A 15071-nucleotide genomic window follows, 5' to 3' on the forward strand; every position below is an offset into this window, starting at 1 on the left:
TTATCACCTTGCAGAGGAGCCATTGCTGAAGTAAAAGTACTAAGCATTATGCAGAGAGAATTGACTTTTAGATAGGATCACCTTGCAGCTGAAAACTACTAATTACCTTTGCATAGATGCAGCTTTCATTGAGTTTTTGCAATGTGCAATTGCGTTCACACATAGGGCACATGATGGTTTCATTTGCTTCACAGATCTCTTTGCTTTAGCAGAAAGGTAAGAAAATAAAGGTTATAAAAAGGCTTTCAGAATCCTTAAACAGTTTTCCAGACTCAAGTTTATAGTCTTTATTTATTTATAACATGCCTAGACCATGAAATAGACTAATCAAAAATCAAATTAAATTGATCATCAAAAATTAAAGAGCCAAATCCTCATCCAACTTAAATAAAGAGGAGGTCTGCATATGACTTCAGCAGCAACAGTGTTTGTCTTTTCGCAAACATAATATCATCACTGGATGTGATACTGCAGTCCTTATTTCTGCAAAGCACATGTGACTTTCAATGGAAGCATTATATACAGTAGACCTGAAGGACTGTTCCCAGACTGATAATGACTTATGCTTATATTTAACAAAGTTAAGGAAACTAGATCTTCAGCTGATGTAGACTCTACCTCGAGCAACATTAATGGAGCTGTACCAATTTAGATCATCTGAAAGATCTGGTCAACCATGTTTAAAGAAAAAAAACCACACACACACACATATATGTACAATGAAAAAGGCTGAAATCCCAGCCCAAGAAAAGTCAATGGGAGATTTAGATTTACTTATATAGAGTCAGGATTTCACCCATGATATTGAATATCAAAAATATCCAATGCAGATGGCAGCTAGTTTTATGGGGGAGGGGTGAGCTCAAAGGGTAGGGAACTTGTAGCATTTGTATTTCCAATATTTGTGTTTACATTTCTCCCATGATTGTATGATTTAGGGGGACAAAATATAACTAGAGCCATTCTTCTAGTGGCATTTCAGTCACAGGTTGGAAAAAAATATCTTCAGATATCATATTAGCTTAGGCTTTCAAAAGACCCTGGGATTTACTAAGGTGCTTTAGTACATGAGTAGTCTCAGGAGACTATCTTCATTCTTAAAATTAAGCACGTTATTGAATGCCTTGGTCAGAACATACATGAAAATATAGCAGATATAGGGATGTTTTTTCAAGCAAAGTCTGCAGTGTTTAACAGGATGTGGGTTTAAGGCCAGACGGGACCATCAGATCACCTATCTCATCTCTTGTATATCACCAATAGGCCACCAAAACCACCTAGCACCTGCACATTAATCTGAACCGAAATTAAAACAAAGTATTACATCTGACAGAAGATTATACAATTACATGCCACAGACACAGAATCAGAAGGACCCAGGTTCACTACTGTCCAAGGCCCCTACAATGGCAAGGAAATGATTAAATGAGAGATACCCAGATACTCTTGGCAAGTGACCTGCACTTAACAGGCTGCAGAGAAAGGTAAAAAATTCCCATGTCACTGTCAGTGTGAACTGCAAGTAATATGTTACCAATCTGACACAGACCTTGAGCACACGAGCAAGAACCAGACTACCAAGCTTGTTTGGTGCCACCTCAGCACCCTTCCCTGATGAACGTCCCATCTCTAGGCATGACTATCCTTCAGAGGAAGGATACTGAAAGCATTAGCATAATGGCGGCCGCGGCAATTCAAAAGCGTGGCTTTTTGAATTGCGCGGCACCCGTGGAGACGGCATCTTCCAAAAGGACCCCCCCCCAGTTTTCAAAAGCCCTTCTTCTGATCAGATAGGAAGAAGCCTTTCGAAAACTGGGAGGGGGTCCTTTCGGAAGGTCCCGTCTCCATGGACGGGGCGCGATTTGAAAAGCCGCACTTTAGAATCACGGTGGCTGCCATTATGCTAATGAGGTGCTACATATTCATTGCAGCACCTCATTAGAATATTTCGAACCTGCTCATTAACATGCCCGTTTTGAAAGGAAGGGGCACGTGTAGACCCAGCCCAAAAGAAACTTCTCCCATAATACTGTCGGGTGCCTATGTGTGGCCAGTTGAAACACTGAACCATGAGCTTTTAGGATCAGTAATGGGGACGGAGAGTGTAATACCTCACTGTCCCACAAGATGCCAGATTTTTATTGTAGCTAAGGGTGGTGTAAAAAATGATAGAAAGAATTGTCCCTCTTTAGCCTAATGATTCAGATCACATCCAAATCCCTTTTTCCTTCCACCAGGAAGGGGAATGAGGGAACACATGAATGGTATTCTCATCTGCAAAGCCTTGCCCTTCCCTTGCAGGCTGTTATCTTCTGAGTCCACCACACCCACCCATTTGGGTGTTCCTCTCAGAGCCGGCCCCTTTGAGTCTCTAATACACATTGGTCATGAGCCACAAGTGACTACAAAATTACCAATTCTATTTAACACACCTTTCAAGTTCATGTCGTAAGTCCTTATCTTTGGCATTCTGGCCCAGTCTAACTTACCTTATACCAGATAAATTGGGGTTTCAGTAGCTGTCTAAGCCAGTAAACAAAGTATAATACAAATGAAAAAAAGGATCCAGTTCAACATTTGTAAAGTGTTGTATAAATGCTAGGTGATATTAGTAATTTATTGTTTGGATGTGCACACTGTAGATGGTACAAGTCTGTGTTTTTACCAGAAAGAAAACAATGAACATTAGGAAGTTTAATTTCATGCCAGTGCATTTCATGTTGTGTGTCAGCCTCTCAAACTTACCTCATGGGAAAAAACCAATGAAACACCTCAACAAAATAAAATATATGATATTAATAGAAATACACTGTCTGATATAACAGACAATGTCATCTGAAACAGTCAAACTTGACAAAGCTTTATTTAAGCGCTGCAGGAAAACAATATAAGGCCACGTCTACACTTGCAGGAATATCGACCCGGTCAGGGTTGATCTTTGGGAGTTTGATCTCATGTGCCTGGTGGAGATCAATCTGTCTGGGGTTGGCAGTCAACCCCTGTACTCCTCACTATCACAAGGCTCTCACCGACCTCCCTCAGTGAGGACAGTCAGGTAAGATGATTTCTGATATGTCAATTCTAGCTACACAATCACTGTAGCTAAAATTGCATATCTGAAATTGACTTACCGCCTAGTGTAGACTAAGCCTAAGACTTTGTAAAGTACAAGATAAAGACAATTTAAAGAAAAAAGAAGTACTCATTGTTAAAAGGCTAAAATACATCAATATTCTACACAATTGGCTCCATAAAGGTAATAGTCTGAGCATGTGCAGACTATGATTTATGTTCTATTCCCATGCATTAGTGATCTGCACCAAGGAGCTAATCACTCCTAATGGAAAGCTTTGGAAAGAAAAGTATCTCTTTAGAAACTTCTTACGACGAATCAGATATTTGCCTTAGCACAATTTCTCTTCACTGTTTTCTTAAGCAAACATCATCAATTCCTTATGGGACGGACCCACATCAGGAGAAATTCACTTTGAAGCTTCCATAGGTTGCATGCTGCACTTCACTCTCACACCATTTGACTACATTTGACTTCTAACTCATTTGACTACAAGGGAGTTGGCTCTTAATTTACACCAATGTAGCTGAAAAAAGAATTATGTTCAGAGTTTCAATGACATGGGAGAGAGTTTTCATGAGTTTGCCTCAAAATAGTGAGACTCATTACTGGGAGGCCTTTTGCAATTACCCATCTTCCACATAAATTTGCTATATTTTCTTGTATACAGAGTTGAAAATGCTGCAAATATATCCACAAATTGAGGTACTGTGAGTGGTAAATGTCCAGCTTTTGATGTAAATGGTAATATAGAGGGGGTGTAGCTGATGACATAATCGAGACCTCAGTTTGATTACTATGAAATGCTGTAAGTTTAGCAAACATTTAAAATCTGATTGAAGTGGTGCAACATTTAGTTTAGGTCATCTCTGGCTGTTACTGCAAGGATAACTGTCTTAAAACAGGATTTTATTGTCATCATACCTTACTTGGCTAGAATCCATGGTAAACAATCCATAAAGGAAAACAAACAGCCCGACAAGTGCAGCAGGAATGAGCATTCCAGTATACCATCCCAACCAAGCAAAATAAAGGCCAATTTTTTCACCAAAATACCTCCTGTGTGAAACAGCAAAAAGAAATAGTTGGACGTAAGTGATCATGACCCTCTTGATAGACATATAAGAATCCTAAAAAGAAATAATAATTAGTTTTTTTTAAATTTTATTTATTATCTTTTTAGTAGCATTTTGTCCCAAATACATTTGATTTCAGTCTGGTATTATTCTTTAGTGGAAAAAATTGAATTCTAACAAAGAATATATCCCCTGGCCTCCGGCAGGCCACTGGCACTTTATTTAGCTGCCTGTCTGCAGGCACAGCCATTTGCACCTCTTGTTAGCCGCTGATGGCCTTTCTTGGCCAATGGGAGCTGAGGGAAGTGACGTCTCCATCCACACCAGATCAACCAAGGAGCTAATCTCTCTAGGCTGTAACAGACTTCCACTGCATTTCCCATAACCTGATGTGGACGCTGACATGGGAAGATCTGCCTGAAGAGAATGACAGACAGCAGCTCTATGATTCCTGATTGGCTTCCCACCTAGGTAAACCCAAGGTATATATTCCAGAAAGTATCCTGGTGACCGTGTGCCTCTTTTGTAGCTGCCATGACTTTTCCTGCCCCTTCATCTTGATCTCCTGGCTTGACCTTGGCTCAATTTGGACTTTGACTCCTGATTCAAACCCTGACACGTGGCTCTGAGTGTGACCCATGGTATCAGCCCTGGCCTTGACTGCCCTTGTTGGGATCCTGACCAAGTAGGTGACAGAGGTTCTGTGCTCACGTAATAGGCAGTGTGCTATGAAAACACCAACATATGCTGGATTGTTACACATATCTACTGTTAGAGCCAAGTGGTAACATATAGGGTACTTGAGTTCAAAATTCAGCCTAGATTCTTCAAAAGTGGGTGAAAAGTTGCCAGAAGAGCTGAGATGGCAGTGAACTTGGCCAGAAAATAAGGGATCATGCCAACAAATTGGTCAAACACTGGCACTAATTATATGGAAACTTATTGTAAGAATTCTTTTCATTTTAGTAATCCCTGGTGTTAATAATAGGACAGGTAAAGGAAATTATACATAAATTCCAACACTGATTCTATCAAAACTATGTTTAATATAAAAATAGTCAACACTTCTCTTATAAACCTCACCCTTGCAAACTGTGGCAGGAGTTATTTGGCACTACTTTGATTTAAAAAAAAAAAAGGCTTTGGTTAAGGTAAGGATCTGTCCGCACTAAGATGGCAGAACTGAGCCTTAGGTCTCCACTCTCTAATTGTTCCATGAGCGAGATCTCTGCACCTTCATGGAACCCCTGAAACAGGTAAGAGTACAGAAGGATTCCACCAGCACTGAACAACAAGGAGGACTGAGGCCACCATGCATTGTATGAGATGTAGCTAAACTATCAATGAAGCAAAAACACATTTTTGCTCAAAAATTTTATTTTAAATATAAAATCGTAACTTTCAGCAGAAGGTATAGTCTGCCACTGCCTTGCTTTTCATATATTTGAAATAAGTTATGTTACATTGTGGGGGTACCTGATTAAATCCAGAGGCTGATATTTGTACCACATACCCCACCGTGCCCAGCGCTCATACAACAAGTGCCTGTGATTCTGAGCTCCATGTGTTTTAATGGGATGTCTACTCTTGTGGCTTCCCTGCAACACAGAAAGAAATTAAATATATATTTTGCCACTGGGAAAGAAAGAGGAATTAAAAAGAATGCATTTAGATTGAAATGCAAATAAAGACTTTTTTATGACACAGATTCATTAGTTCATTTATTACTAGTAGTTATAGAAAAGGCAGTCCTGAATAGATTATGAAGCCTGATACAGCAGCGGTGGTTATAAACTTCTCTGTGAAGACAAATTCCCTCAGAGACAGATTTAAAGACCAGTTCCAAAATACTCTTTCCTCACTAACTAGACCCATGGTTTTTCAACTAGTGTGCTGTGGCACACCCATGTGCTGAGGGAACTGCGTTGACCTGGGTGAAAGGTAGCAAGATATATGGATATATATAAATTTGGGAAGGCTCGCCAATCTGACAAAGTTGAAGATTATAGGTTCGCACCTCCCCCAGGCTAACTGTGAAGTCCAAGGCAGAGCCTCAGGCTGAAGCTGGAGGTGAGTTTTTGGGATTCCCAGTAGGTACACAGACAACAATTTTAGCGGCACTTATGGTTTGTTTATTTAACAGCACAATGGTATATATGCAGCACTAAACCAATACAAACTACAATATATCTATATTGCGGTTAGCACTTGGATTACAATGAAAAGATTTTACTTAACAATATCTCTAATACCTATTGTTTTATTAACTGCACTCATGGTTTAAACCTATGCTAGGTAAACAGGATGCAATGCTCACTGACTCCTTTTGAGCTCTTTAGAACCTGAGACCAGCTCACTTCCACCTGTCAGAAAGGAGCTATTGCAGTGGTTCGGAAAAGGAAGAAGTTAGCAGAGAGTTCTAGGGAATATCAAGAGTAGGAAACAACAAAGGAGAGAGAGAGAGAGAGAGCGGGTGATAGACACCCTGCTGGTGGAGGTCCGTCTGGCACAATTTAACATGCATCGCGTTGAGCTTTCTACGCTACCTTCTGTTTCTCCCAAAGGATTTTTATACCCTTTTCCCTTCATGTGGACTAAATTAGGGTCCGACCCAATCAGATCTTGAATACCTGCTGAGACCCCTGTGTTTTCAATGTGTTTTCCTTATTCTAATCATCCTGTTGTTTTCAAGAAAGAAGCTCAAGGGGAAACTCCCGTCCGGGCCCCTTTACCTGAATGTATTGGATGATCTCATGTTATTTCCTATAAGTGAGGAAAAGTTTGGGTGTATTTTGATGTTTGAGTGGTACTTTTAGATGGCACAGACTGATATGACGCAGTTAAACTTACATATGGAAAGTTAATTTGCCCAAGCTTTCCCTCCCGTGCCCTATTTACCAGGCAGGCCCCTTGCTTTACTGCTGACAGGAAAAATAGATAGGCATAGATCCTTCTAGGCCTCAGTTAGCTAGACTATCACGGCTTCTTAATATCTAACCTAGATCATATATTATAAGCTAAGTGCAGGCTACAACTGTCTAAGTGTGCCATGGAAACTGATGAAATTTCATGGCACACTTAAATGACCCTACACCAACTGGAGGCTCAAGCAGCAAGACTGACTGAGTCCCAGCTGGTGTGAGGTTGGTCAATTTCCCCTCACAGAGACCTTGCAAAGCCATTGCTGGGGGGAAATTGACCGACCCTGCACCAGCTGGGGGCTTCTATCTGGATTCATTTACAACCTGAATGCACTGCATTACACGTGGGTAAAAAATTATGACCGAGAATTTTCAGACCTTTCCTAAGTGAAGTCACTAGTGTTCTGTGGTTCCACATTTAAATCTGAGCATAAGGAAATATCCCAGTTGAAGGCGATGTTTTCATTTAATAAGGCATACAGTTCTACTGACCATTCTCTTTCATTTAATGGCATTGTGAATTAGGGATGGATTTAATATACTATTTTGAAGGGAATGTATTGTCCATTAGATGCTCTGAAGTGCCTCTGGGTTGAATTTGTTTTAAAAGTTCAAGAACCCAATCATTTTTATTGTCACTTTATTGAAAATATTTTTTCATTATTTAAAAATGATACTTTACATTTCCTTCTCTAACCCAGAACAGATTAAGAACATGAAATGATTTACAGCATAGTACACGATAGCACAAGCTGCACCTGATTTTCAGTATAAATTGAACCTCTCTAATCTGGCACACTAGGGCTACGTCTACACTAGAAGCATCTATTGACAGAAGTTACTGTTGATAGAGAAATCTCGACAGAATCTCTATTCTGGTGAAGGTCTATTCAGTCAGGGTGGATGTGGACCTTGCCAGCTTTGGCCTTCCCCTTTACTGAGACTCCCTCTTTAATTCCTCCTCTGGAACCACCCCCGCCCCGCCCCTTCCCCCAACTCATGCATCTGACAAAGCAGATCTTTGCCCACGAAAGCTTACGTTCCAAAATATCTGTTAGTCTATAAGGTGCCACAGGACTTCTTTTTGTTTTTGAAGATACAGACTAACTCAGCTACCTCTCTGATACTTGCTACACACAACTTGCTCTGTCAATGGATAATTGCCAGACTGCATTGCCCTCTGGTGACAGAAAGCGGAATGGCAGCTCTGCAAACGGATGCCCCGCAACCCAGAAGCCCTCTCTGTCAACAAAAGTGCTTATACTGCACTAGTATTATTCCTCAAATTTTTGAAGGATAATGCAGTTGAGACAAATGTGGAGTTCTGTTGAGATTCTGTCAACAGAACGCTTTGTGTGTGTAGCTGCTCCCTGAATTATGTCGACAGAAAGCCCCCTCTGTCGACAAAACTCTGGTGTAGGCAAAGCCTAGGACTCTCATCCAGCAACCTCCATAATCTGGCACAGTTTTAGCTAGCCAGATGGCCACTGAGCATGGGTGTGGCCAAGTTGTCCGTGGTCCTATAATGTTGGCTTGGCCAAGTTGTCCGTGGTTCTATAACGTTGGTTTACAGCTACCAGTCCTGGCGCTCAGTGTTCTGTGCTGTTAGTTAGCTGTAGTTTACCCCTCAGTGTTATCTAAGAGCCCAGGAAGCAGTGGAAGTGTTGGTAATGTGCTAGACAATATTGACCTTCTTGGTCCAGCAAATTCTCTCATTTGTCACCCACCAGGTTCCGAGAGTGCCAGACTAAAGATGTTCAACCTGTACCACAAAATGTGAATGCCAAGAACCAGGAGTGTGCCTACATAGTGTGAACTGTAAAATGTATCTGATAGTACACTTTTCTATTGCATTATTTCTGTGCCTGCAACTGGTGGAGGGTCAGCAGTGAAAGAGATGTGGAAAAAAAAAACAATGGATAAGACTGGAAACCGGCTTCCATCCCACTATAAAAAACATTTTTATCCTATTCAGGCAAGTGCCTTCTCTCTGGAGTGCGCTACCCTTCATTCCCAAGTGAACCAGCAATGATCTAGAAACTGGCTAGATGAGTTATAGTTCACGATTTCAGAAAGGAGTCCAGCATTGAATGAAATCCACCTCACAGCTTGACTGCTCAAGCCTACCAAGTCGTAGCTACAAAGTTAGGAGGAGAGGCACAGTCAGCTTCCTTCATAGGAGGCACAATATTGGACTTTATAACTCTAACTAAGTCAAGGATGTCCCTTCAAGGTTAGCAGTGACACATATAGGCTACGTCTACACGTGAAGCCTACATCGAAGTAGCCTATTTCGATGTGGCAACATCAAAATAGTCTATTTCGATGAATAATGTCTACACGTCCTCCAGGGCTGGCAACGTCGATGTTCAACATCGACGTTGCGCAGCACCACATCGAAATAGGCGCAGCGAGAGAACGTCTACATGCCACAGTAGCACACATCGAAATAAGGGTGCCAGGCACAGCTGCAGACAGGGTCACAGGGCGGACTCAACAGCCAGCTGCTCCCTTAAAGGGCCCCTCCCAGACACACTTGCACTAAACAGCACAAGATACACAGAGCCGACAACGAGTTGCAGACCCTGTGCATGCAGCATGAATCCCCCGCTGCAGCAGCAGCAGCCAGAAGCCCTGGGCTAAGGGCTGCTGCACACGGTGACCATAGAGTCCCGCACGGGCTGGAGAGACAGCGTCTCTCAACCCCCCAGCTGATGGCTGCCATGGAGGACCCCACAATTTCGACGTTGCAGGACGCGGATTGTCTACACGGTCCCTACTTCGACGTTCAACGTCGAAGTAGGGCGCTATTCCGATCCCCTCATGAGGTTAGCGACTTCGACGTCTCGCCGCCTAACGTCGAAGTTAACTTCGAAATAGCGCCCGACGCGTGTAGCCGCGACGGGAGCTATTTCGATGTTAGTGCCGCTACTTCGAAGTAGCGTGCACGTGTAGACACAGCTATAGTTAAACCTTGTAAAGATTTTACTCTCTCTTTTTTTAACCATTTGTCAAACTTGTTTGAGTTTGTGAACACTTCCCTGTAACATTAATGCGTAGTTCCCAAACTGTCCTCAACCCTCTTCCCAACCCAGTAAGGAAGTAAGAATTAATTTAAATAAAGACAAAAGAATCTTAGCTCATGTAGTAGAGCACATGGCTTTAGCCCCTAAGGTTGCAGGTTTAGTCCCCCCCGTTAAGTGGGGACTCATCCATGATGAAATGCTGAAATGTCTCAGAAGCTTGAGATGGGCTTCCTCCTCCGAGGGAAGTATGTAACCCCAGAGGCACTGAGACCACTGATAATGGAGAGTGAAGTCTTTGCTATACTGCCTTAGCTGGGAGCCAGCTGGCTTTTAGCTCATGCAGCAGAGGCATGTGGCTTTGAGAAAGGTAACAGGTTCAATCCTTCCTGCCAATGGCCCAGGCCTGTTGTTTTTACAGGAACATAGGGTCATGTTTTACTCAGAGGCACCGAGGTAACCCCAAAGTTAGTATGGCACCATATGGGTAATTCAATATAAAAATTAGCCTAATGTGGGTTTCTAGTTAAAGAGGAGCCTCATTCCCACCTATCCTGCAATGCAAGGTTGGTATAAATGGGTGCCATAGAAAAAGCAGAATTGTGCTCAAATCTCAGCACAGAATTAGAATTAGAATCTCTCTCTTTTCTTCTTTCACTGCTTTGCCACAGCAAAATGTTGACACAGTAATACGCATATTTGGGTTGCTCTTTTAATTGACTGTATTGCACTGGGTTGGAAATTAAAAAGAAAAAGTATATTATTCTGCCTTTTATGCAGGTCCTAATGCTGAACCTTTCATTGCAAAGTCAATAAAATAATGGCTCACTAAAGTGATTTTGTTAAAGTAACAGTTTTCTACAGAACTAGAGATAGTTATTCACACTACAAAAATAAGCATGTAAGTGAGAACATGTGAGACAGTGTTGTAAGCATCCAGAGCTAGGGCAGTGCCTGTAGCGCCCGGGGTGGGGCGGGGACGGGACGGTAGCCACACCGGGAGTCCTGGGAAGCCCAGCCCTTGGCTCAGGGCAGCGCAGCAACAAAAAGGGGTGCACTAGTGGCCCAGTCCTCAGTCCAGGGCGGGGCACCAGTTCACAGTTTAGTACAAGCCCGGCCCACCCCTCAGTCCAGGGCGGGGCAGCAGTTCACAGTTTAGTGTACAAGCCCAGCCCTCAGTTTGGGGCAGGGCAGCAGCACAAGGGTTTGGAGCACAGGCCCGGCAAGGGCTTGCCCCATCAAGGAGGGGGTAGGGGGTCGCAGGCCCTCCCACTCCACTGCGACCTGGCCCGGGGCCCTGTGGGTCGCTCACACACGACCACGGCAGTGGGGATCCAGGCCGCAACACACCGCCATTGGTTTGGGAGCGTCGTTCCCTGGGCCACTTCCTACCTCCGCCTCCACCGGGGGAAGGTCCCAGTCCATCTGGTCAGGGGGTCCCGTGGGGTCAGACCCTCCTGATCGTCCACCTTTGGGGGCTCCGGCCAGTCGGTCATGTCCACATGATTGGGGTAGTCTGGCGGCGGTAGCATGGTGGGCCCGAGGCGATCCTGGGCCTGGGGGCTGCCGGGGTCTGCCGGAGCTCTGGGGCAGGCCGCTCCTGGGGCCTCGGGGTCACTCACCCTCGTCGGTCTGGCAGGGCCCGGGGTTTCCTCCAAGGCTGGGGGGGGGTCTCCAGTGGCATGAGGGTCCTGGCAGGTCTGGGAAGTCCGGGTAGGTCCCCTGGGGCATCCGGATCCGTGGCTGGCCTGGCTGGTCTGGGCCGCTGGGGGCTTGCTCCTCTGGACCAGTCGAGCGGTAGCGGGCTCTCTGCCCCTGGCGCCGGGGAGCTCGCGAAGGCGCAACCCCCTCCCCCGCCTGAAGGCCCAGGCTTTAGTGGGTCCCGAGCCCCGCCCTTGGCCTTCTGGCGCTGGGTCCCGCCCTCTGAGGGGCAGGCCACTGGTGTTCTGGCTCCGGGCCCGCCCACCAGGGCCTCTGCGCAGCCTCCTCTGCCTCTGAGTCAGCAGGAGGCCACACCGGCTCACTACTTTGTGGTTGTAGAAGTGAGAATAAGCTCTCATACTGATGGTTTTTTATTTCCACTGGAATGGTTAGTATTCCCCTCAAGTCAATGCCATCTAGCATTACAATGAAAATGTGAAAGGAATGTGAGAGTACTTCTCTTTTATCTTCCCCTGCCTTAAAGTGTTAATGCCAAAAACAGTTTTTATCCAGACTCCTGGGAAATTGAAGTCACTTTCAAACACAGTGTGGTATGTCACATCCTCAGCTAAAGCAATCTCACATCTCAGAGTCACAACTGTCCACATTACTTGTCTGATCATGACATCAAACTCAGTTTGAAGTTATTAGGAAGATCAAAGACTTATTTCCTTCTTTCAGCCATGTAGGGCCTGATCCATGCCTTCAGAAACCAATGAGACTCTTTCCATTGATTTAAAATGGCATTGATTTAAATGGACATTATAGCAGATCCATAACTGACTGATGTGACTATTCTCAAAATAAAGTTCTATACAACTATTCACAACTATTTTGCACTGAAAATTTTAATATTAATTTTCTTGTATTAGATCAACTGAAAAGTAAATTAGAAAAACAGAACATTTTGTATACAACATGCAACAATAATTTAAACAATTAGAACAATTTATGTTCTCTAATAAACCCACTGGCAATGACCATTTAAAAATGTACGTAATACAGTACCATTCTCAGGCCATTCCTACACAGGCCACTTTCTGTGAAGGTGGCATGCTAATAAATGGCCCAAAATATGCTAATAAGGCACAGATGCAAATTCCCCACACCTCATTAGCATAAGGTCACGTGATTTGGAGTCTGCAAGACGTTCTTCTGGACTCCAAAATGCTGTTTAAAAGCGTGGCCCCTGAAGGGGTCTTCCAGAAGGAAGTTCTTCTTCCGGAGGCCCCTTTTTCCTGAAAATTTTTGGGAAGAAGGGGCCTCTGGAAGGAGGACTTCCTCCGGAAGACCCCCCGGGGGCCGCATGTCTAAACGGCATTTTGGAGCCCAGAAGAACGTCTTCTGAACTCCAAATCACGTGACCTCATGCTAATGAGGTGTGGGGAATTTGCATCCGCACCTCAGGCCATTATTAGCATGCCACTTTCGAAGAAAGTGGCCTGTGTAGAAACGGCCTCAACAAGTGGGAAAGTTCCCAGAAAGTTAATGTACATTGGACTACCTAAACATCCAAGCTAGAGCCATAACTATGTAAGCAGCATTATAAATAATAAGCCAGACCAGAATGCAAAAGAAAACAAAAAAAGTTTAAATAGGATCTCGTTGTTAAAATAACTTTTCCTTCATTTAAAGTAAATAATATAAAGTAAATAAGTAAAATAACTTTTACTTTAAATATAATACTTAAGGCAAAACTAAATCAGCTACCTCATGGGGTGGAAATGCAGCTTCATATGTTCCATTATTGAGTAACCTATTAATACCTAGGCAGAAGAAAAAAATGAGTTTCAATATCAGATTTATACATGTTTTTTCAAGAACTATTACATTTCAGACTACGAACTGAAGAAATGTGACAATGCTGAATACAACTTCAATTTCTGTAAGCACTTCTAATGTAGTAGTAGTGTTACCACTGGTTTGAATTTATCTCATAAGACAACACTGCGCATACACAGAAAAATGCTTTCATTGTCTAAACAAGTATTTCTATTTATCCATTAAATGTATACAATATTTTAAAATATAGTTATCAGAAAACACTGTTGAATTACACTGCATGACTTAGCAAATAAAGGTGTGCAATACTCTATGAGCTCTATACTATGAGTACGGGCAATATTTATCTAGTGTATTTAAGGAACACTTTTTCTTTATATTGACAAAAACAGTACTCATCATAAGACACAATTTGTTTTTTCTAATTGTTAGAATTCTTACCCATTTTCGATTTTCCATCTTCATACTTTGTTCTTTGTAGCATGTGATGTACTATTCTACTTCTTGTGGAGTTGCTGAAGAAGCTGTCTTTATTATTGATTGTAAAACTGTTAAAATGATTGATACCTTTTTATATTTCTGATAATACTTAGCTCTTGAAGCACAACTACACAACAGTTTCTTTTTACCATACTGTACATATATAATGATAGTGATTCACACTTATTACATAAGACATAGTGTTTTACATCTTCAAAGAGTTGTTTCGACACTCTGGAGAAACAGTACGTGTTGTCCGCATGTTACTGACAGGAGAATGATCACAGAGGTTAAGACAAATTCTTGCTGCGTGGCTCGAGGTGAGCTGGCAGAATTCCTGGGCCCAGAGCAGGTGGAAGGGGAGGCCAGCTTCCTGCGTCTGGAAGAGGCAGGGCTTAATAGAGAAGGTGTGGAGCTGGGGACAACCAGCCCTCAGCACCGCCGCCAGTCTTTAGTGCTTTGGTGATACGTAGCACTTGCAGTAGCCAGTAGCCCAGGGCCCTTTTGAATTGCCAGAACCCAGAGCAGTTTTCCCTTTTGTCCCCCATTGGCTGGCCTGAGTGGCCCACGATTTGGGATGATTCCATTTTTTGTGTGTTCAACTACGAACACCTTGCACCTGATTTTCAGAAGTACTGAATTTTCTCAAATCCAGTTAAAGAGAATGCGAGTTACAGAAGCTCAGCACAATCCAGGGTCAGAGAAGTACTGGAAAGGCAATTTAACCAAGGTCTAAGTACACTTGGTTCATCACTATCTTGGGGGCAGTGAGTGGCATTTGATCTCAAGATCGTGTCTACACCTCCAGTTCTGTGACTCTGTGGTAAGTGCAACTCTAATGCAAGTCACCATTAGGGCTGAAATGTGTCAAGTTGGGCCCCCAAATTAGAAAACAGTTCTGAACTTTTTGGCCTAAGTGATTGATCTAATGCCACAGTGACTTACTTGGTGGGTTTAGAATTTGGCTGCTCCCAGTGCCACATGCCAGTTACTAGATTTCACATGAATTGATGGA

The 15071-nt window shown here is 43.1% G+C and overlaps 1 protein-coding gene across 1 annotated transcript in view; it reads right to left on the minus strand.

Annotated features, from left to right (window-relative positions):
- ANO3 (anoctamin 3) overlaps positions 1-15071 on the minus strand; it is a 97047-nt gene that overhangs the window by 62680 nt on the left and 19296 nt on the right. The window contains exons 5-9 of the mRNA XM_074999005.1: positions 14018-14124; positions 13505-13560; positions 5626-5747; positions 3998-4132; positions 107-203 (exon numbers count right to left, since the gene is read on the minus strand). Coding sequence (XP_074855106.1) covers positions 107-203; positions 3998-4132; positions 5626-5747; positions 13505-13560; positions 14018-14124 — 517 coding nt within the window. The remainder of the gene's footprint in view (positions 1-106; positions 204-3997; positions 4133-5625; positions 5748-13504; positions 13561-14017; positions 14125-15071) is intronic.

The sequence above is a fragment of the Carettochelys insculpta genome, chromosome 6 (genome assembly GCF_033958435.1).
Source record: "Carettochelys insculpta isolate YL-2023 chromosome 6, ASM3395843v1, whole genome shotgun sequence".
Classification (NCBI taxonomy): domain Eukaryota; kingdom Metazoa; phylum Chordata; order Testudines; family Carettochelyidae; genus Carettochelys; species Carettochelys insculpta.